The 20,052-nt window shown below is 44.5% G+C and overlaps 1 protein-coding gene across 1 annotated transcript in view; it reads left to right on the top strand.

The window, feature by feature from the left end:
- Positions 1–13,641, top strand: part of MRPS27 (mitochondrial ribosomal protein S27) — a 53,394-nt gene extending 39,753 nt beyond the window's left edge. The window contains exons 9-11 of the mRNA XM_083703298.1: positions 3,346–3,488; positions 5,354–5,500; positions 13,203–13,641. Coding sequence (XP_083559424.1) covers positions 3,346–3,488; positions 5,354–5,500; positions 13,203–13,442 — 530 coding nt within the window. The 3' untranslated portion in view covers positions 13,443–13,641. The remainder of the gene's footprint in view (positions 1–3,345; positions 3,489–5,353; positions 5,501–13,202) is intronic.
- The last annotated feature ends 6,411 nt before the right edge of the window (positions 13,642–20,052 follow it).

Raw genomic sequence — 20,052 nt, 5'->3', positions numbered from 1 at the left:
GGTCTGTTCTTAACCTGAAACTGTTCTTAACCTGAAGCACTGCTTTAGCTAATGGGGCCTCCCGCTGCTTCCGCGCCGTGCTGCCGGAGCACAATATCTGTTCTCATCCTGAAGCAAAGTTCTTAACCCGAGGTACTATTTCTGGGTTAGCGGAGTCTGTAACCTGAAGCGTATGTAACCTGAAGCATATGTAACCTGAGGTACCACGGTATTGTGATTTTATGCTGTGAACTGCCCTGAGATCTACGGGTGTGGGACGATATACAACACCAATAAAAAATAGTAGTCCTTGATAGCTGTATCCTCTATTAATTTGTCTAATCCCTTTTAAAGACCTCCAAGTTGGTGGCCATTGCTACATATTGTGACTCCCAGTTGTGCTGTGAAGAAGTCCTTTCTTTTGCAGTTTTCAAACTACAAGCACCATGAGATCCCTGGCAGTAGATGAAGCTCTAGGCATCATTTGCATCTAAGATGAGTCCTTGTGAGGTTTCTTCTGTATCAGACTAAGACTCTTTCTTCCTCAAGAAGGGTGGGAGAGCAGAGCACCAGCAGAGGTTTGGTGTGGCGTTCATTTTGAGTTGGGCCAAGCTTGAAGGAGGCAGGACCCAGCTCAGAATGGGACCAGATTTTTCAGGTTGTGGTGCATTTTGAATTCACACCTTTAAAAACTTTTTCTATCCCTAAAATAAAGAATGCTTTTCCAAAGTTTCCTAATCACCAGAATACCAATAGCAGATATAAGAAGCTATATATATTGTCCTGGAAGGGAAGGGAAGGGTGTCAACTCAAGAGCAACTCTTCATCCTGTCTCTCCACATGATTCCGTAAACCCACTGAGATTCCACACCTTTGGGGGGGGGTTAATTCTGAGGCTACAGTGTCTGAAGTCCCCTTTTTCAACACCCTTCTTAGGTTGTATTATGATTTTATTTCATACAAGGTTAAAAGTCCATGAAAGTTTTGCTCTTCTCCATTCCTAGCTGTTAATGGCATGTTTACCCTTAGGTGCAATACAGTTTTAGTCAAAAAAAAAAGTTGGATAGTTGCTCTCTCTCTAAGTTTCACAGCTTGTTAACAATGATAATAATGCCCGTGGCAGGTCAGGAGGAGGGCGCTGATTCTGATTTTACCTGACTTTAAGACAAAACTGAATCTGCAGTAGGAACCAAGATGAAAACTGCTGCAAATTGGCAGAACAAATTGGCAAATTGGTTTGCTTTTCGCTTGAGCTATTGACACATAAATGCATTCCTCCCCTCTTTGGTTACTGTAGACGTATGTATGTATGTATGTATGTATGTATGTATGTATGTATGTATGTATATTTAAATATAGCCCAAATAATATGGGAAGGCATTGCACTTAGCAAATCATTTTACTGTTGTGTGCTAGTGACTCCGCTGACATTGAGATTCAGAAGATCAAAAGCTATTTTCTGCTATGTCACATATTCTGCAGTCTTGCCAGTTCTAATGGACTAGACCTCTGCAAAGAGTGAAAGATGTCTGTGGGCATAGACTGGCCTGGAGCACCTTAGCAGTTTATATTTAGCCATCGCCCAATGAGCGTTTGTTTGCGCACACGTTCCCATGCTTCTCTGTGGCTTCCCTGTTTGGGGAAGAGAGATGAAGGTGTGTCACAGTGGTTTTCATTGTTAGATGTACCTTTGTGATTAACGTAGACAGTTAAAGGTGATAGAAACTCCAGTAAGAGAATCAAGGCCACATCTGAAATGTTTAACATCAATTATTGGGTTTCACCAGAAAGACAACAGCATTGGGTGGATCCTGCTAATAAATAATCTTAGGTTAGCCATTGCTCAGGTTTTAATTCATGCGTAGTTTAGGATTACTTGAAGTGTTACAATTTTCATACGCAGAAAAGGTACTTTTGCCTTCCTTTCCTCCCTCTGGTAAAACCCCTCTCCTGCATTCTTAGCCAGCTGCTTCTCTGCACACCCCTCTGGGTGCTCCTTGTCCTTTCTATGTTTTTCCTTCTCTCTCCACTTAAAACGTTGTTACAAAGCATGGATCCACATGGATCCTCAGGATCTTTGCATTGGGTCACCCCAAATTCACCATCAGATCACATCATCAGATAACACCATCAGATCACATAGCATGTCCATGGCTACAGCCTACACCAAAAAAACCACGCACCCACTGTTGCCTGGGGCTGCAATGGTGCAAAAACGTGGTTACAAAGCATGGATCCACATGGATCCTCAGGTCTTTGCATTGGGTCACCCCAAATTCACCATCAGATCACATAGCATGTCCATGGCTACAGCCTGCACCAAAAAAATCACGCACCCACTGTTGCCTGGGGCTGCAATGGTGCAAAAACGTGGTTACAAAGCACAGATCCACATGGATTCTCAGGATTTTTGCATTGGGCTACCCCAAACTCACCGTCATATCACATGTCTCTGGCCACAGCATGAAGCACAAAAATGATACACCCACTGTTTCATTCAGAATTTTTTTTTCTTGTTTTCCTCCTCTAAAAACTATGTGCGTGTTATGGTCAGGTGCGTTTTATCGAGCGAAAAATACGGTATTTGCCTGAAGACATCTGTGTAACTTCCTGCGCTTGGGAAAACAGTAATATGTATTGCGTCTCTTGGTGCTATGAGTATACAATAATCAAGGAAACCAAATATTGTCTCTAGGTAATATGTCATGTGCAAGTTAACACTACTCTCCAACTCCCCTCACCAAACAATTAGTGTGAATATTTTGAACATTGTTTGGCTCTTTCCAAGTTCAGGAAACTTACAGATCTGATCAAGCAGAGAAGGAGACTAAGGATCCCCACTCCTCTAGCTGAAGCCTCCATGTGAGGTAGTTCTTGAGGTCTACCTGACCCTCAGGAGGGGGTTTTGTTGTGTCTTTGGGGGGGATAATGTGGCAAGAAAGAGACAGGAAGACCCCATTGTTGCTTTTTTGACTGACTTCTACTCATTTTCCAGGTACAAACAATGACTATGTGAGGCCAAACTAAGGTGGGAATGAAAGCAGAGGTTTAACTCTTTCCTCCCACACCATTGTCCTGACAAAACTCTTCCCTTGGTGCAGAGTTAATAGCAAACAAGTGGAGATTTTCATCAGGACCCCAGCAGGGGAGAAAATAATTTAAGTCTTCTCTTCCAACATGCTGTAGCCCCAGTGAAAACCAAGGCGCTCTGGATGTGCTGTCCAAGTAAAGACACTGACGTGATTCACAGTGATGTGTTTAGCATCTCGTCTACTTTGAGTACGGGAAAGCTGCTTCCAATTTTAACGGTGCTTTCTACTTTAAATAATGCAGTAACACTCACAGTGTCTGTTTTAATAATAACAGGAAAACTGGAGCTGCACAAGGGGCTACGAGCTGTGTACCACAAAATGCCGCTCATGTGGACCCCTGGGTACCTGAACACAGCCTTGCAAGTGATGGAGAAAGTGACGTTGCTTCCTGATGATACAAAGCTCTGCAAGGAAGCTGTAAGTGGAGAACTGTTGTTTTACAAAGCAGGGCCTTGTGCATTTTTGAGAAGAGATCCTATGGGTTTTCAAAGGAGACCAGCAGCCTAGTGGCTACTGCTGTTTGCCCTGATGTTTTACGTTGCTCAAATTTCTGTTGAACTGATTGCATTCAGTGGCATTTTTCTTCACCTTGAGGAGGAACCTCCTTTCCAAAAGACTAGAGGTGCACACTTAGAAAGGGCAACTTTTCGCTTTTCAGCTTCTTGTTTCTGCTTCTGACTTGGAGGGTGCCAAAGAGGCAAAGTGCCTGGCAGAGTTTTCCTTTTCACCCTCTGCTCCTCATGTAGTGGAGAGAATAAATGGCGTATTCTGGACTCAAGTCAAAAAACGGTATAGATTATTTATTTATACTTCTGCTAAGCAGTTTACAAATTTAAAAAAACAACCTAAACATATAAACTCACCCATAAAACAATTCAGAACATTAAAATAAACAGCCATTGTTGAAATGTACAGTAAAACAACCCTGCTGAAAGGGAGCCCATGGAATGCCCATGCTGATGGGGCCTCTCATATTTCAGCAGGGAGAGTAAAGTTAATAGAGAAAGATTTCCCCTTCCAACTTCTCTAGAGTTGTATGAAATAATCATTTCTCCTGTTGGCATGCATGGGTGGGGAACCTCTTTCAGTCAGAGCCGCATTGCTTTTGGGCATCCTGCGTGCCAGTGATGATCAAAGCCAGAGGCAAGAGTGAGCAGAGACAGGCATGCAATTCTTATCTTTGTGCAGTAGGAAACATGCCAGCCATGTACACACACAAACCCAGGCAAGCAAGAGATGTCGCAGATCAAGGGCACATTCCAGCCAAGCGAAACCACTGGAGGGTGTGCGGAAGAGCTGGAGACGAGTATGGACTTGGCATGGCCCAGGAGAGTCCTGGAGAACCACATCCACCGTACTCCTCACATGGCCTTATTGAGTGACCAAGGGAACAGGAGCTCCTAGTGCCTTGCAAGCTTCCTGTTCTTCTACATTTCTGCCTTTTGCCCTGCCCCCCAGGTGGCTTCCATTGCAGAGTCAGCTCACCCCCATCCCACCCAGGCCTGCCTTTCTCTCCTGTCCATTATCAAAGAGAGGGAGCCGATAGATGAATCCACTGAAAATCAAATGAATACAATGAGCTTATGATGCATTTCAGCAAAACAGGAATTGAGATGCCAGCTGGCAATACAATAATCTCTTCCAATATACATGTAATAATTGTGGAATATCAGTAAGAGCCTATGTGACCTGTCCAGAGCCAATCATAAAATCAATAGTAATTTCAGAAAGGCTGGGCTTAATGATATAGCTTCTCTCACTAACTTTGGCCACCGTGCAGGCACTTCAAAAGAAAAACAAGACTCGCCTTTAATGTCCCAGGGTTTCATTTCATAGCAATGGTAAAATAATTCACTGCTGAAGCTATCAAATTATGTTTTTTGTTTGTGCCTTTATGGTTTTCAAGTTTATGCATTCCTTCTCAGAGACCCTGAGCAATTTTTCTGCAGTAGGACCTGGAGAAAAAAATGTGCAGCCTTAATAGGACAGGAAAGTCTTGAATTTGAAAAAACAGTGAATTAGAGTATTGTCTGCTTGGCCTTCTGTTTATGACCCTCTAGCACTGTTGCTCTTGTGTGATCAAATTTGATCCATAAAGGTTAGAAATGCCCCTCCTTGTTTAAACTAATTGGTATTCTCAGGAATTTTAACAAGAATCCAGAAGCTGCATAAAAAGGCCCACAGGAGCAGTATATTGACCATCCCTGTAATTTCGGCAACAGTGATGCCCTTCAGTTTTTCTAAACAGCACTTATTATCTTTTTCTCATTTCTGTTGCAAAGATTGATGTCCTGGCAGCCACTTTGCAGCCCGTCCCTGTGACAGAAGTTTCCCCGGAGGACACCAAGGACTCAGAAGAAACACCGAAGGAAGCGCAATCGGAAGAAGCAGAGATGTCACGACTGCCAGAGTACTTGAACCGATTTGGGGTATGCAGCGTCTCAGCTTCCCCTCTTCCCAGCTGGTTTTAATTAGCATTATTGTCTGTAACAAAAGGAAAAGAGTATACACCTCATTCTGTGATACCAAGGCTCCATTGGTGTCCCACCAGGAATGCTATTGGGGGTTTTGGATGCTGACATTGAATTCATAGAATTATAGAACTGTCAAGTTGGAAGGGACCACCAGGGCCATCTAGTCCACCCCCCGCCATGCAGGAATCTTTCGCCCAACGGGGGGCTCGAACCCACGACCCAGAAATTAAGAGTCTCATGTTCTACCAACTGAGCTATCTTCTTACTACTTCAAACTGGAAATTGCCTTTCTAAAACGTGTCCTTTGTCCGCTGCATGGCTGCAAGGATGTTATGTTTGCATTTCATACATCAGACTTGGTAAGCCAAACTTCTGCTAACTAAAATGGAGTGTCACTCCTGATGAGTTGCTTGGTCTTGCACTATCTCTGGCATCTATGGGCACAGCTTAGATGCATTCCTCTCTTTGGGTCAATGCAGGTTTAATAGGTCTTTCCCCCTTACGCAGCCTGCTAATGACTGTAAGAAAGTGGTTGCAATTTTGGTCCTGTGTTTTGTTCTAAGAAGGTACACTAAACAAGTAAATGAGATGGTTTGCCTGGGGTTTTTGTTTCGTTTTGAGGCCCAGCCTTTTCCTGCATTCCCTTTCCCTCATTGTGGTTTTTGCATGATTTATCGCCCTGTCACTGGGGAAAGCACCCTTTTATAGAAATGGCACAGAGAGTATTCTACAGATTTATACCTACAGTGTTGTTCTAAGGATCTGTTCTTTGGTGAGATGTTTGTGCCTTGGCAGGTTTGCTGAATGAAATGTGCAGCTCAATCTGGCATATGTTTTCTCGAAAGTAAACCCCACAGATTTCCATAGGACTTGCCACATAGAGACTGAGCTAAGAATCAGGAAATTTCTCCCAGTTCAAATCTTGTCCCTGCCATGAACTCACTAGGGGAAATTTGTTTTCTCTCAGCCTCAGTTCCATGCTCCCTCCATCTGCAACCCTTACAGAGATGATGCGAGGATTACAGCTAGATATAGTAGTACTACAGACTACAGATTACAGCTATAGTGCATGTGAAGAGAGCTTGAAGACTGGAATGTATTATACAGATGTTAAGCCTTTTTATTGGGTGTGCATAGGAATGCAGGCTTCGTTTCTTTCTGAAATGAATCAGGGAGGGACGCTTGCAAGAAAGTTCTCTGATTACATCGTAGAGGAGGTAAAAAGAAAAGCCTTTTATTAGTGAGCCTGTAAGAGACCTGGTGGACTGGTTAGTGTAGGCCAACAATAGATGATAAGGAAGCTTTCCCCCCAGGGATAAAACGTGAGAACAGGGATGGGGAGCCTGTGGTCCTCTTAGGTTTTGAGCTATATTATATACATTACCCCTTGCCATTGGCCATGCTGGCTAGGACTGATGGGAGTTGGAGTCCCACAGCATCTGGAGGGGCCACATGTTTCCTGTCCCTGGATTAAAGCTATATAGTTAGCATCTGTAATGGGAATTGGGGTTGCTCGTGCGTAAGTTGCCGCTACTCTTGGCAAAGTTGCCTGGTTAAACCTTTCCCTGGCTGCACAGCCCTTACTCCGCGGCTGTGTCAGTCACTGGCAGAATCCGTCAGTGGGCGTTTCCTGAACTTCTTCCAGCATAAAAGGTCTTTGACGCCAAGTCTTCGCCTAGCCTCCCTGCGTGGAAGTCTTCTGCGCAGGGTGGGTGTGGCCAGCGGAGGACCCGTGCTCTCCCCGCTGGTCTCTGTGGAAGAGTCCTGGAGCCATCTCTCCGAAGCCCTCCCCTGCTTCCCTTTCTTCCTGGTGTCACGCTGATTTCCTTCCTCAGTGGATGAGTTCCCTTTCTCCCTGCTGGGCCCTTCTCCGGCATCGCTGGGGAGCCTTACCTCCACTCCTGGCTCCGATGGCAGTTCCCTGACAGCATCATATTTTGTGTCTTTTGAGTTCTGCACCGTTTTGCCCAAGTAATACTTTTTTCAGCTTGCAAATGCATTGCCAGCCTACAGAAATGTGATAGTCCGCCCACCGCTATGCCTCTGTCACAAGACAAGCAAGCAGTAGGTTTGATAACATGCATGCTTGGAAGGAATTGTAGCTTCCAGTGACTCAGTACGCAGCTGATTTTTATGATCCACCTCTAATTATTCTATGAAGAGCTTCTACCAGGCCGGAAACACTTGAAGCTGAAAGGTCAGGAGGAGGGTTTGCAGGATCATTCCATGCCCCTTCCCTGAAATTTCAGGGAACCTTTCGTTAAAGGTAAAAATAAGTTTCTGTTCCTCTTACTTGTCAAGATTAATGGAGGCCACATTCTTCCTGGTAAGAAGCTGCCTTGCATTATTTCTATGCTAAGGAGTGCAAGGCATAAGGATAACTGTCAGGGTATAGACTTAATGTTTAATATTTATAAATTTAAAATGCATTTTGTTAACACTTTATATAGTTGCATAACTTTTTCATCTATTTTGCTACTGGTCTTTGGGCTTTGGGTCTTCTGTACTGATCCGCTCTCCTCCAGACATGCCCCTCTAGGCCCCCTCATGGCAGAATGGTCTAGCTTTCTGTCTGGGAAGATTGCTCAAAGCCATGTCTCTCACACTCTGCCCACAAAGCCCAAGGAATAGCAACAGAAATAGCACAATTTAAAAAATGAGACTCAGATAGCAGTTGAGCAAGGTTTAATGGTATGTTTGTTCAGCAAGATGCCCAGCGTGATGGCTCAGTTCCTTTCCTAACAGGGTCACTTTTCTAAACAGGATATAATTTCCACTAAACTAAATACAGCTCTTCTTCTTCTAAATTTGCATTATATTATTTGTGCAAGGGTACAGTCCCCTGCTATTGGCCACTGAGATGTGCAAATACTTTTATGTCAGGAGAGTGAAAGGCTCAAGAAGATTACTTATGGAGTGGGGAAGGACTAATGGAAATTACTTCGAAGAAAATAAATCTGGTGGTTGGTTTATGCAGCCTGAGCCCTGCAGCCAGAGACGAGCTGGAAGTGATCATCCCATGCTGGCCTCTCATCCTCAGATGGACCACTATATTGTTTTTAAATTTTATTTTAAATAAAATTGTAGCTGCACTGGCCAATTCCATTGCAGTCCCCAACAGCTCCCCTTGCCATTTCAGTGAACCAGCACAGCCTATCTCAGAAGCAGTCCACCTATTGGCTTGGAGTAAATTCCTGTCCTACCTATGGCAATATCCCATGCATTTTACGGCTTAGACTTATTGCCACATTCTTCCTACCTTATTTACCACTTCCTTCAAGGCAGATGGTACCTTCCCCTCCTCCAATGAAGCATTCTTCTTTGGCGATCGCTCGTAGCCGAGTAAGATTGTCTTCCATAAACACAGTTTTCACAGTGAGTCCATAAGTGACTGCCCATAAGTGACACGTCCTTCCACAGTGGGGACACAGGTTTCCGGGCGGGAGTTGATCACAGTGAGGGTTTGCCAACTGTGCCTTCCTCTTAGCACATTTCTCCCTTTCATCCTGAGTTTGAGCGTCTTAATTGCCCCCTGAACCCACCCAGCCAATTCCCTTCAGCTAGTTCAAAAGAAACCTAGATGGACAGGGGTCAAGGGGGAACATCAGTGCGGTAGACACACCTCCATTGTACCATGGCATCCTGCTGCGTCTGGATCTCAGTGATTTTGTCCTTAAAGTTTCCTGGAAGTTTGTTATAGCAGATTGCTTAGAGTGTGGATAACAGACGTACACAACAGCATTCCTGATGCTTCAGAACAGCATCTGCTTTCACTTTTCTAAGCGTTTAATCAAAAGTCCTAGAAACTCTGCTGTTTTGCTTTCTTTTTTAAAAAATTATCGAGTCATACAAAGCAAGGAAGAATGCAGCTAGATCAAGACACATCAAAGAAGCATTTTGGTTAAATGCGTTGCAGACTTTGTATGAAAAATCAGGTTGGCAAAAATGGAACTCCACAGTGCCATCTGGTGTCACAGTATTAGAATGCATAAACAACACAAATAAAGTCCCATGGCACAGTTATACACAGGTGGCTTCCAGCCAGCCCACCTAAAACTTGTTTCAGTTGCCATTATGTATCATTTCTATAGAATCTGCCAGCATATGAACTGGATTTTCCATATTCCAGTGATACTGCTCTGAAACACTCCAATATGGTGCAGTTCTCTTGTGAGTCTGGCCAACTCTGTGCATTTGTTTATCTTCGGGTTTTGCTTGACTGAATTCATACATACTCTGTTGCTTCAGCAAATAGTTTGCTGAAGGTCAATGGTCCAGAATATGACAAAATTGCTCTTTCCCCGTGGGAGCTGCCCGATGATGTTTCCATGGGTGGGAGGCCCAAGCAGTGATTGCATAACAGACAGTTCTGCATTGCAGCGGCTACAAAGCTTTAGCTCTCTTCTGCGTCCAGGCCCCATGCTGGAGGGTGGTTGTGAGTAAACATGGAGATGGAAATTGCATGGCTTATGGAAATTATAGGCTACAGAACTAAGAATGGGGGGAGTGGAGAAGCCCAGGAGGTCTTTGAAACAGCCTGTGTGGTAACTCTTGTTGACAGCAGGAATTGCAGTCTAGTGATACTCTCCTTAGTAGAACTGCCCTGTGGTTTGACAGGTTTTCCTCTTCTGTGTTGCACATGAATCTCACAAGGGTGGGATAGCAGGATAGGATTCAGTTAAGTAGTCTTGTTAGCAGATGCCCACACAAGGACTTCTACTATTGTAATGGGGCTCCCCCCCTTTCCTGGCTCAGGAGGGGAAACCCCCAGGGAAACCCCCCAGGCCAGCATGCCACGTGTAGGAGAAGGGGGTTGTTTGATCTGCCAAGCTGAAAAGAACACACTAACAGAGGGATTGTCATAGCACTACCTTGAATTCCTTCCTCAGGCTAGAACTGGGGAGACCAGGTTCAAGTCTCTACTTTGCCATGTTGTTCACTGATTAACCTTTGCTCAGTCACTATCTCAAGAAGATAAATGGAAATGGGGGAAGATTGAGCAATTTCCTAGCGCTCTGGGTCTTCAGCTTCCATTGGCCCTTGACATTTGGCTATGCTGACTCCCCCCCAAAAAATTAGATTTTATTAAAGCTTGGGGGGAAATGATATACGAAAGTTAATATCAAAGGCTCAGTATCTTTTTAGAATACCAAAGATAAACTTATCTAAACAAAAACATAAGCCAAAAAAGGAAAGGAAAGAAGAAAAAGAGAGGAAGGGAAAAGAGGAAAGGGAGAAAAAATGAGAATAATAATAATAAATTTTATTTATATCCCGCCCTCCCCAGCCGAAGCCGGGCTCAGGGCGGCTAACAACAGTAAAACAGTACAACAGTACAACACAACACAATACTCTAAAATCATTTATTATAAAATTAGTTCAAAGCAACCCACTGGCAACCATTTGGCCAGAGCTCCATGAAGATTGCCGAGGGAGGGAGTCAGGCTGTGCCCTGGCCAAAGGCCTGGTGGAACAGCTCTGTCTTGCAGGCCCTGCGGAAAGATTTCAAGTCCCACAGGGCCCTAGTCTCTTGTGACAGAGTGTTCCACCAGATCGGAGCCACAGCCGAAAAAGCCCTGGCTCTAGTTGAGGCCAGCCTAACCTCTCTGTGGCCTGGGACCTTCAAGATGTTTTTATTTGAAGACCGTAAGTTTCTCTGTGGGACATACCAGGAGAGGTGGTCCCATAGGTACGAGGGTCCTAGGCCGTATAGGGCTTTAAAGGTTAAAACCAGCACCTTAAACCTGATCCTGTACTCCACCGGGAGCCAGTGCAGCTGGTATAGCACTGGGTGAATGTGATTTCGCAGCGAGGACCCTGTAAGGAGTCTTGCTGCAGCATTCTGCACCCGCTGGAGTTTCTTGGTCAGTCTCAAGGGCAGCCCCACGTAGAGCAAGTTACAATAATCCAGTCTGGAGGTGACCGTCGCGTGGATCACAGTGGCTAGGTCAGGGCGAGAGAGGTAAGGAGCCAACTGCTTAGCTTGGCGGAGATGAAAAAATGCCGCCTTGGTTATAGCTGCAATCTGCGCCTCCATGGAAAGGGAGGTGTCGAAGATTACACCCAAACTCTTAACGGACGGTGCTGGCACTAATCATGCCCCCGCAAGAGATGGGAGTTGCCCCCCCAATCCCATATCACCCCGTCCCAGCCAAAGGACCTCTGTCTTCGAAGGATTTAGCTTCAACCGGCTCCCACGTAACCATCCAGCCACAGCTTCCAAACATGGTCTGGGGCCAAGTCAGGATGGCCATCCAATTCTTCATCTGCCAGTTATATATATATATATAAACATTCATCCTGGCATGAGTTGATGAGAGTTGTGAGTTCAGCATCTGGAGAGCTACAGATTCTGCAGCCCTGATTGATTCCATCCTGAATTCCTTTATGGGATAACAAATAAATAAATGAGTACTGCTCACTGTGCATCTTATTTCACCTCATTAATAGTCAGTCCTAGCTAACCTGTATCTCTCTAAATTATGGGTATCTTCTAGTTTTGGTACAAAGGCACATCCGAGATAATAATATTCCTGGTGAGTGACCAAGGATTTTTTGTTGTTTAAAGCAGGGCTGTTTAGAAGCTTCCGGCTGTCCTATTGCATCCTTCCTAGCTAGGGCTGCTCTCTTCCCATTCATTTTCCTGGAGGCTTCTCCATTAGGGCAATTAATTTGCCTTTTGTCTGGGGAACATCAAGCTGTCCAGTAAAACTTCCATAACCACAAATGGCCCCGCATCTCAAAGCACTTAAGTGAATTAATATTTTTTTACGATGCATCGGGGCGCGTCATGAGAAGCACTACACCACAGATAGAAGTGGAACTCTGCTGTGATATACTGCCCAGCTGCCTGGCCAAATCCTGCCTGCCTGCGATGGAGTACCCCCATATGCAGCCCACCCTGGTGCACCCACACAAGCAGAATCAGAGCAAGTAAAGGGGCTGCATCCAGCGAGCTGAGCCTGAAATTGCATGAGCCATTAAAAAGGGGGCCATAGAGGAATGTATGTTGGGCAGTTGCACAGGGGCTCATGGGATTTATTTAGTATGCCATTAGGACAAGCCTATTTAAATGATTCCCATCTGTTGAACGGAAGGTTAGCCAAAGCGACTCAGGGCGAGTCCTTGGATCAGCAATGGGTGTGGGGCGGGGAGGGGGGAGCCATAGGATGTTTAGATTGCCGGCTGGCCATTCATCATTTGTTAGCATAACGAGTCTTTATTAATGATGTTTCTCAGTCATCATGCAAGTTCAGCTATCCCAGCACTTAGCAGAATTAAAGATTGATTCTTTTTTTTGTTTCTGCTTTGTTATTGCTAAATCATAAAAATCTAGTCTATAAATTATTTCTGCCCCTTGCTTGTTCCATCACCCCACCATTTTTTCTTCTCTTTTTCTTTTGGGGACGGAGGGAAGGAATGGAGAAGTGCTCCTTTACTGCGGCTGGCATGTTTTTCCAGGACAAAACGCAAGTCAGCTGCAGGGTGCCGACTTGTAGAATTTCACATTCCAGTTCCGGGGGAAGAGGAGGGGGGAAAAGATTACTCAGGCCGGGCAAGTGGATTGTTGATGTATTGCGACTGGTTGATTAGCGGTTTTCTTTCTTTCTTCCTTCTTTTCCTTTCTTTTCTTCCCCCCTCACCCCTGCTATGACAGGAGCTGAATTCTAAGCTGCAGTCGCTTGGCAAGGTGGAATCTGCAAGCTTGTTGACACTGACCACCCAGCTTGTGGAGGAAAAGCAGCCAGCATTTGAAGTGGAAGACATTGCAAAACACAAGGAGAAGCTGAAGGAGTGGGAGCAGGAGCGGACGCTGCTGACTGAAAGGGAGAGGGACCTGAGGGAAAAGGCCAGGCAGGAGCTGGAAGCCCAGAATGCAGCAAAAGCATCTCTTTAATGCAGAAGATTGGCTTAGCGACTCGGTTGTGATGTGGCCTTGACTGTATGCAGATGAAACCTTTCCAGATCCATCTTGCAGCAAAAGTGCTTCTTCCCCACTCCCTTAAAAACCACTGTAATTATAATTGTTTCTCTGAAGGCCTCAGTTTTGCCTGTTATGTCTACCTGTCGTCTAATAAAGTGATTCATTTCTAAAACAGGCTGGGCGAGACAGTACATTCCAAACGCTCTGGCCACAGTCAGTATCTGCTGTTTAAAAAAGCATACCAACAGGAGTTCAAAATGTTGTCTGCTTGCTTTGTTCAAGGGATCACAAGCAATCACTAGGTGAGTTAAGATCTGGAGTCTTCTTCTTTGGAGGCAGCACACTTAAAACTGCCTTGTATCAGGTCAGACCATCTCAGACAAATTTCAGCACCCCAGGGTTTCAGGCAAGGGTCTTTCTAGCCCTCCTATTAGGCACCCTGGGCATTGGAAGCCATCACCATGTGTTGAGCTGCTCTCTTCTCCATGCCCTGTCAATACAGCAGCAGGAGGCTAGATCAGCTGGTAAAGGACCATAGGTACTAACCTGTCCAGAGGGCATTCCACAAGATGGGGGCTGTGATAGAAGAGGTTTTGTTTCTTCCAGAAGTTGACCTAGCCTACCTATAACTCGGAATCTGCACCAGGGCTTCACCTGTAGAAAGTTCATTCAGGAGGAGCCATTGCCCCAGGGTTATTAAGATGCAGGCCTTTTAGGAGCCTTTTTGGTGGTGACTCCACATGTATGTAATCTCACTCCAGCCTTTTAGATGCCAGGTGAAAACCCACCATTTTTCGTTGGGTTTTTAGAAGCTTTTCACAGGCATTTATAGCACCACTACTTGAGAGTTACTATTGGGGCTAAATGTACCTATAATCCCAGTGAGCAAGATGGATTGATACTCTTTCACAGCTCTACGGCTTGGACAAACAGAAATGTCCAGATTATGTGCATACAGAGTGGATGTTCTTGCAGTTCGTTTTCTATCTTTTCTGTTGGCTGTTTGCCCCTTGCTGTGGCTGTGCATTCCAACCCACATAGCAGTCTATGTGCACAACTGTAAACGTGGTAATTAGGCCTGTCACGATACATCAGGCCCTATTCTCAGTGCACAAGATCAGCTTCGTTGCCCCCATGGTTCCTGTGTCTTAATGGACCTTTGTGGGATGGAGCTACTCTGGAGTGGCAAACCTGTAAGATGAACTTTTGGGACTCTGGAACCTTTATACTTATTTTGCAGGCTGCATCATATTAATAACTACTATTAAAGATAGCGGTTTGGGGGTGAAGCCTGTCTGCTAAAGCTTCAACTCTTCTTCATATCTTCAGTCTTGCAGTAATTGTAGTGTTCCACCTCCTATAGAAGAATATATTTAGCCTGCTTGGGTGTTTGCTTGCTCAGAAAACTTCACAGCCAAATAAACTGATTGTCTCTTTCCCAAACCTTCCATGAGCGCCGCGCCCCCCCCCCCCCCGGTCATTTGAGACTCCCTTGAAACCCTTTCCTTTCTACTCACATACTTACCATATATTTCCTGCCTGGGTCAACCATTAAGCCATGCTTACTACAGAGTGAGTCTTCCACACCTTTGGCCCTGGGACACTGAAAGCTCCTTGGTGTGGAGAGATAAATCATCTAGCTGCATGGATGGTTCTCATTTGGGAGATACTTGCTGAGTGAGTACATCTGATCTGTACGTATGGTGTTTCCTGCAGCTGCCTCCAGTTGTTCCAGATCCCTTGAGGATGACCATTGTACAGTGGTACCTCGGGTTACATATGCTTCAGGTTACATACGCTTCAGGTTACATACTCCACTAACCCAGAAATAGTACCTTGGGTTAAGAACTTTGCTTCAGGATTAGAACAGAAATCATGCTCCGGCGGTGCAGTGGCAGCAGGAGGCCCCATTAGCTAAAGTGGTACTTCAGGTTAAGAACAGTTTAAGGTTAAGAACGGACCTCCGGAACGAATTAAGTACTTAACCCGAGGTACCACTGTATAGTCCACACTGACATGCAATATTCACAGTATGGCCTCGGTCCAGTGTATCTGAAGGAGCGTCTCCCCCCCCCCCCCAAATCATTCTACCCGGACACTGAGGTCCAGCGCCGAGGGCCTTCTGGCGGTTCCCTCACTGTGAGAAGCCAAGTTACAGGGAACCAGGCAGAGGGCCTTCTCGGTACTGGCGCCCTCCCTGTGGAACGCCCTCCCACCAGATGTCAAAGAGAACAACAACTACCAGACTTTTAGAAGACATCTGAAGGCAGCCCTGTATAGGGAAGCTTTTAATGTTTGATCCATTACTGTATTTTAATATTGTGTTGGAAGCTGCCCAGAGTGGCTGGGGAAACCCAACCAGATGGGTGGGGTATAAATAATAAATTATTATTACAATAAAGTTTCTGGGGGAAATCGAACCTGCAATTTTTCAACAAAATGTACACATTTTTTGCATCCATCTGTCTTGGGAGGAGTGCACCTTTGGGGGTAAAGTCAAACTGTTGGACGGTTGCAGTGCCTCCTGTGGCTGTAGAGACTGATATGAGAAGAGACATGTATTGTTGCAGCTGGGGCAGATGACGGTGTCTGCAGATGCACCACCACGTTTCTTCTTTCTGCGCTCCTTTCAGCGGTCATTCCTCCTCTGGTCACTGATCTAGATACACAACCTGTCTGTCTCTAGGCACTGCAATCATCTAATGTACGCATAAGGATGATGTAATCCACAAGCAGAGAACTCGGGCTATACAATGGAGTTTGCTGCTTTGCATTTGTCTACTTTTCACTGGGTGAGAGAACTTGTGGATGCTACTCATTTGCCTAGCAGATTAATCCTACCCTTTTGAGATGCAAATGTTACTCCTAAAAGGAAGATGCTAAGCCAGCCCTTATGGGGTCTGTTGTACAGGTGCTATTACAGGAATTAACAGCCATCCCTTCTTGTTTACATAATGATGTGTTTATTATTCTGTGCTCCAGCATTTCCAAAGATGTCTGGGGAATTTCTGCCTGTGGTTACAGGTTGCACAGAGACTAGGTGCCACAAAGCTCCAGATTCTCTGCTTCCTCTAGCAGCTTCTTACCCTCCACAGGGAGAGCCCTGAACGGCCTCTTTCAGATAGCATAAGCACCATGATCCTCAGAAACTTCTCTCACAGCAGTAACAAGTTTAGCATGGCTCTCAATACTGTTAATGTGAGACTTTAAAGAGCAGCGCATTTGCACATTAGTGTTGTGTTAATGGACAGTGAAGGCTGTAGGAGAAAGCTGGCCCTGTTTTGCCCAGCAAAGCTCTCGGCCAATTCAGAAATTACTGGATTCTGTGTATTTATTACACATGTTTAAATGGGTACCTACACACCAATAAATTAATAATGTAGGATCAGAGATAGTGGCCTGTTCCTGTTCCTTTAACCAAAGCTTGATATATATTTTTCAGGACTCCATAAGGAAAGCATTACATAGCAGAGAGATAAACTTCCCCACTTCCAGCTCTCTGCAGATCATGCTTCGGTTAACAAGCATAGCTGCAAGAGGCAGCTGAAAAGTTTTGGTAACCCTGGTTTGGCTTTGGGTTCAGGAAGTGCATTTTGTATTGTGCAAAGTGACAGGCACATAGAACGGACTGTATATGTGTGTAATTTGTTTCAACCATAAATAGTAATGGAGCAGCCATACTGCTGATTGACAATTTGCATGACTCGGCCAGTTTTGTAGAATGTGAGCATTTTCGTGGAGATCACTGAATAACGGCATAAAAGTTGGTTGAGGGTGAAATAAATGCCCAGTGCTAGTATTCAATCTATTTGTTTGGTTAAATCTATTTGTTTAACTTTCTTAAAGTTGGAGCAATAATCCTGTTTTATGAAGACAAGCATACTTGTACTACAAATTAATTGAAGAGCTTTTACGTATTCAATAATAATAATAATAATAATAATAATAATAATAATATACATGATTACTGGAAGTAAGTTCTCCTGTAGTCAGTGAGACTTGCAAGTGTGCTTAGGGGTAGCTATATCTGACAATTGCAGTTTCCTAATACACACATTTTTGTAAGCATCCTTGTACATTCTTTTTTGTGCATTTTCTTTTTGTTCCCAATTTTGGGATGCACTACTAAATTCAGATAAGTGCAAATTCCTAAGGATTAGCTCTAGTCTGGTTTATAGAAGCATCTATTAGGTATGCTCATATTAAAATTCAGACTGTTTTAATTTCTCCTCCATCCCTAACTGTGCACAGGATTGTAGCCTCAGCCTTTTCCCTCTGATCTTTCTATAAGTTGTGGAGTGTATTCTTCCATCCATAGGATTCATGAGCGGCAGATGGATAAGCAAGGAGCTTGCTATGGAATGAACACATGTCTGTTTTGGGGGAGGTGGTGGTATTCCTTTGTGGGGTTTCTGGTTCTTGTTTTCATCATGTATTTTGTGGTTTTATATTGTATTTTTATGTTGTGAACCACCCTGAGATCTACGGATGAAGGGCAGTATACAAATTTAACAAACACATCTTACAAGGGGTGTGGTGTGGTTGTACGGGCAACCTGCCTTTAAATAAACCTCTTTGCTTCAATCTTCTTTGCCAGCTTTTGATTGGGGGTTTTGTGTGTCCAGCAATGCGTACAAAATATCTGCATACTAAGAGTTCTGTTTCATTTGAAATGCAAATTGCTGATTCAAATTCGCAGCAGCCTCCGAATACTTTAATGAGTAGGTAAGCAAATATACAACTTCCCTCCCTTCCCTTCATTATTCACGGTGCTGTCAATCCAACAGAGAAGGTCAGTATCCATTATTCACAAGAGGGAAATTGCACATGTAATTCCCTCCATCTCAGATCAAGGCTAGTCTGTATTTTGCTGTCCTAGAATCAAGATACAGTAGTGGCAGAGCTGGTAAAAGAGCATTAATAATTCTGTTCACATTCAGAACACTGTGAAACAGCAAGATCCAGCCTCCAGATATTATAGCTGGTTAAAATAGAATATGACTGGCATGCCAGACAGTTTGCATTGTACCCTGGCTTTTTTTCTAGGTGCTGTTGAATCGATCAGTATCATTTTGCCTTTGTCCTTTGCACTGATGTTGGTTTGTGTGGACCCAGAATCTTAAAGCCCCAAGAATAGCCTGGCAATTTTATTTCAATCTTTTCAGACTTGGAACTGCAATCATTTAAGCATCTTTCAGTACCGAGATACCAGGAAAATGGGGAATCAATTCTGTGTTATGCAGTCAATATAAATGCCTGATTATTATTGGTACTGTTTTTCGTGGGGTTGTCTGTTTTGTTGTATGCCCCCCTGATGGTTTTTGATAGGTCAGTACAGTGGTACCTCGGGTTAAGAACTTAATTCGTTCCGGAGGTCCGTTCTTAACCTGAAATTGTTCTTAACCTGAGGCACCACTTTAGCTAATGGGGCCTCCTGCTGCTGCCACGCCGCCAGAGCATGATTTCTGTTCTCATCCTGAAGCAAAGTTCTTAACCCGAGGTACTATTTCTGGGTTAGCGGAGTCTGTAACCTGAAGCTTATGTACCCGAGGTACCACTGTATATACTTTTTAATAGATTAAAATATGTGTATTGTAAGTCAGCATTCCTGCACGTTTCCTCCTGAAATGCAACTGGCACCTGCATTTCTGGCCTTCCAGTGCCAGCTGAAAGCCTGGCTCTTTGCTTGGGTGTTTGAGCAATAAAGGTGCTGTTTTGGAGTTCTTGCTCCTGCCCTTTGTATTTTTATCCATTTTAGTTTTGAATTAGATGTTTTTATTTCTTTTATAAGGGATGCGGGTGGCGCTATGGGTTAAAACACAGAGCCTAGGACTTGCCGATCAGAAGGTCGGCGGTTCAAATCCCCACGACGGGGTGAGCTCCTGTTGCTCTGTCCATGCTCCTGCCAACCTAGCAGTTTGAAAGCACATCAAAGTGCAAGTAGATAAATAGGTACCGCTCTGGTGGGAAGGTAAACGGTGTTTCCGTGCGCTGCTCTGGTTTGCCAGAAGTGGCTTAGTCATGCTGGCCACATGACCCGGAAGCTGTATGCTGGCTCCCTCGGCCAATAAAGCAAGATGAGCGCCGCAACCCCAGAGTCGGTCGCGACTGGACCTAATGGTCAGGGGTCCCTTTACCTTTATTCCTTTTATTGTGCACCACTTACAGATCTTTGGGTGCAAGGTGGTATGTGCAAGACAGATAGTCAAATACATTTTATTTCTACCAATCTATTTTGTCACAATCTTGGGTTTTTTCTTTTTTGCCAGATTTGCTTAAACAGGTTTAGATTGCCAGAATTAGCTCTCAGGAGCAGTAAGGAGAGGAAGGAAAGAGGATACTTGAGTGTCCTCAGCATACTGTTAGCACCTGGTTTTTGCTCAGTGGTTTCATCATTGAAAAGGGGATGACATAAAACCTTGAGGGAACAGAATCTAGAAGAGAGAGCAGGAGGAGCTGAGAAATCCCCCATTGCCACCCCCTGAAAGCTCTGCTGCAGTCTCAAGTGCAGACTTGAAATGTCTGACAGATCTTGCAGATACATCGCAAACATGTCATGATCAATATTAAAGCCCTGAACCAA

This window comes from Podarcis gaigeae (assembly GCF_964106915.1).
Source record: "Podarcis gaigeae genome assembly, chromosome: 11".
In the NCBI taxonomy this organism is placed as follows: Eukaryota; Metazoa; Chordata; class Lepidosauria; order Squamata; family Lacertidae; genus Podarcis; species Podarcis gaigeae.
The sequence above is the reverse complement of the archived record's forward strand: the minus strand, read 5'-3'. Positions and strand labels throughout refer to the sequence as shown.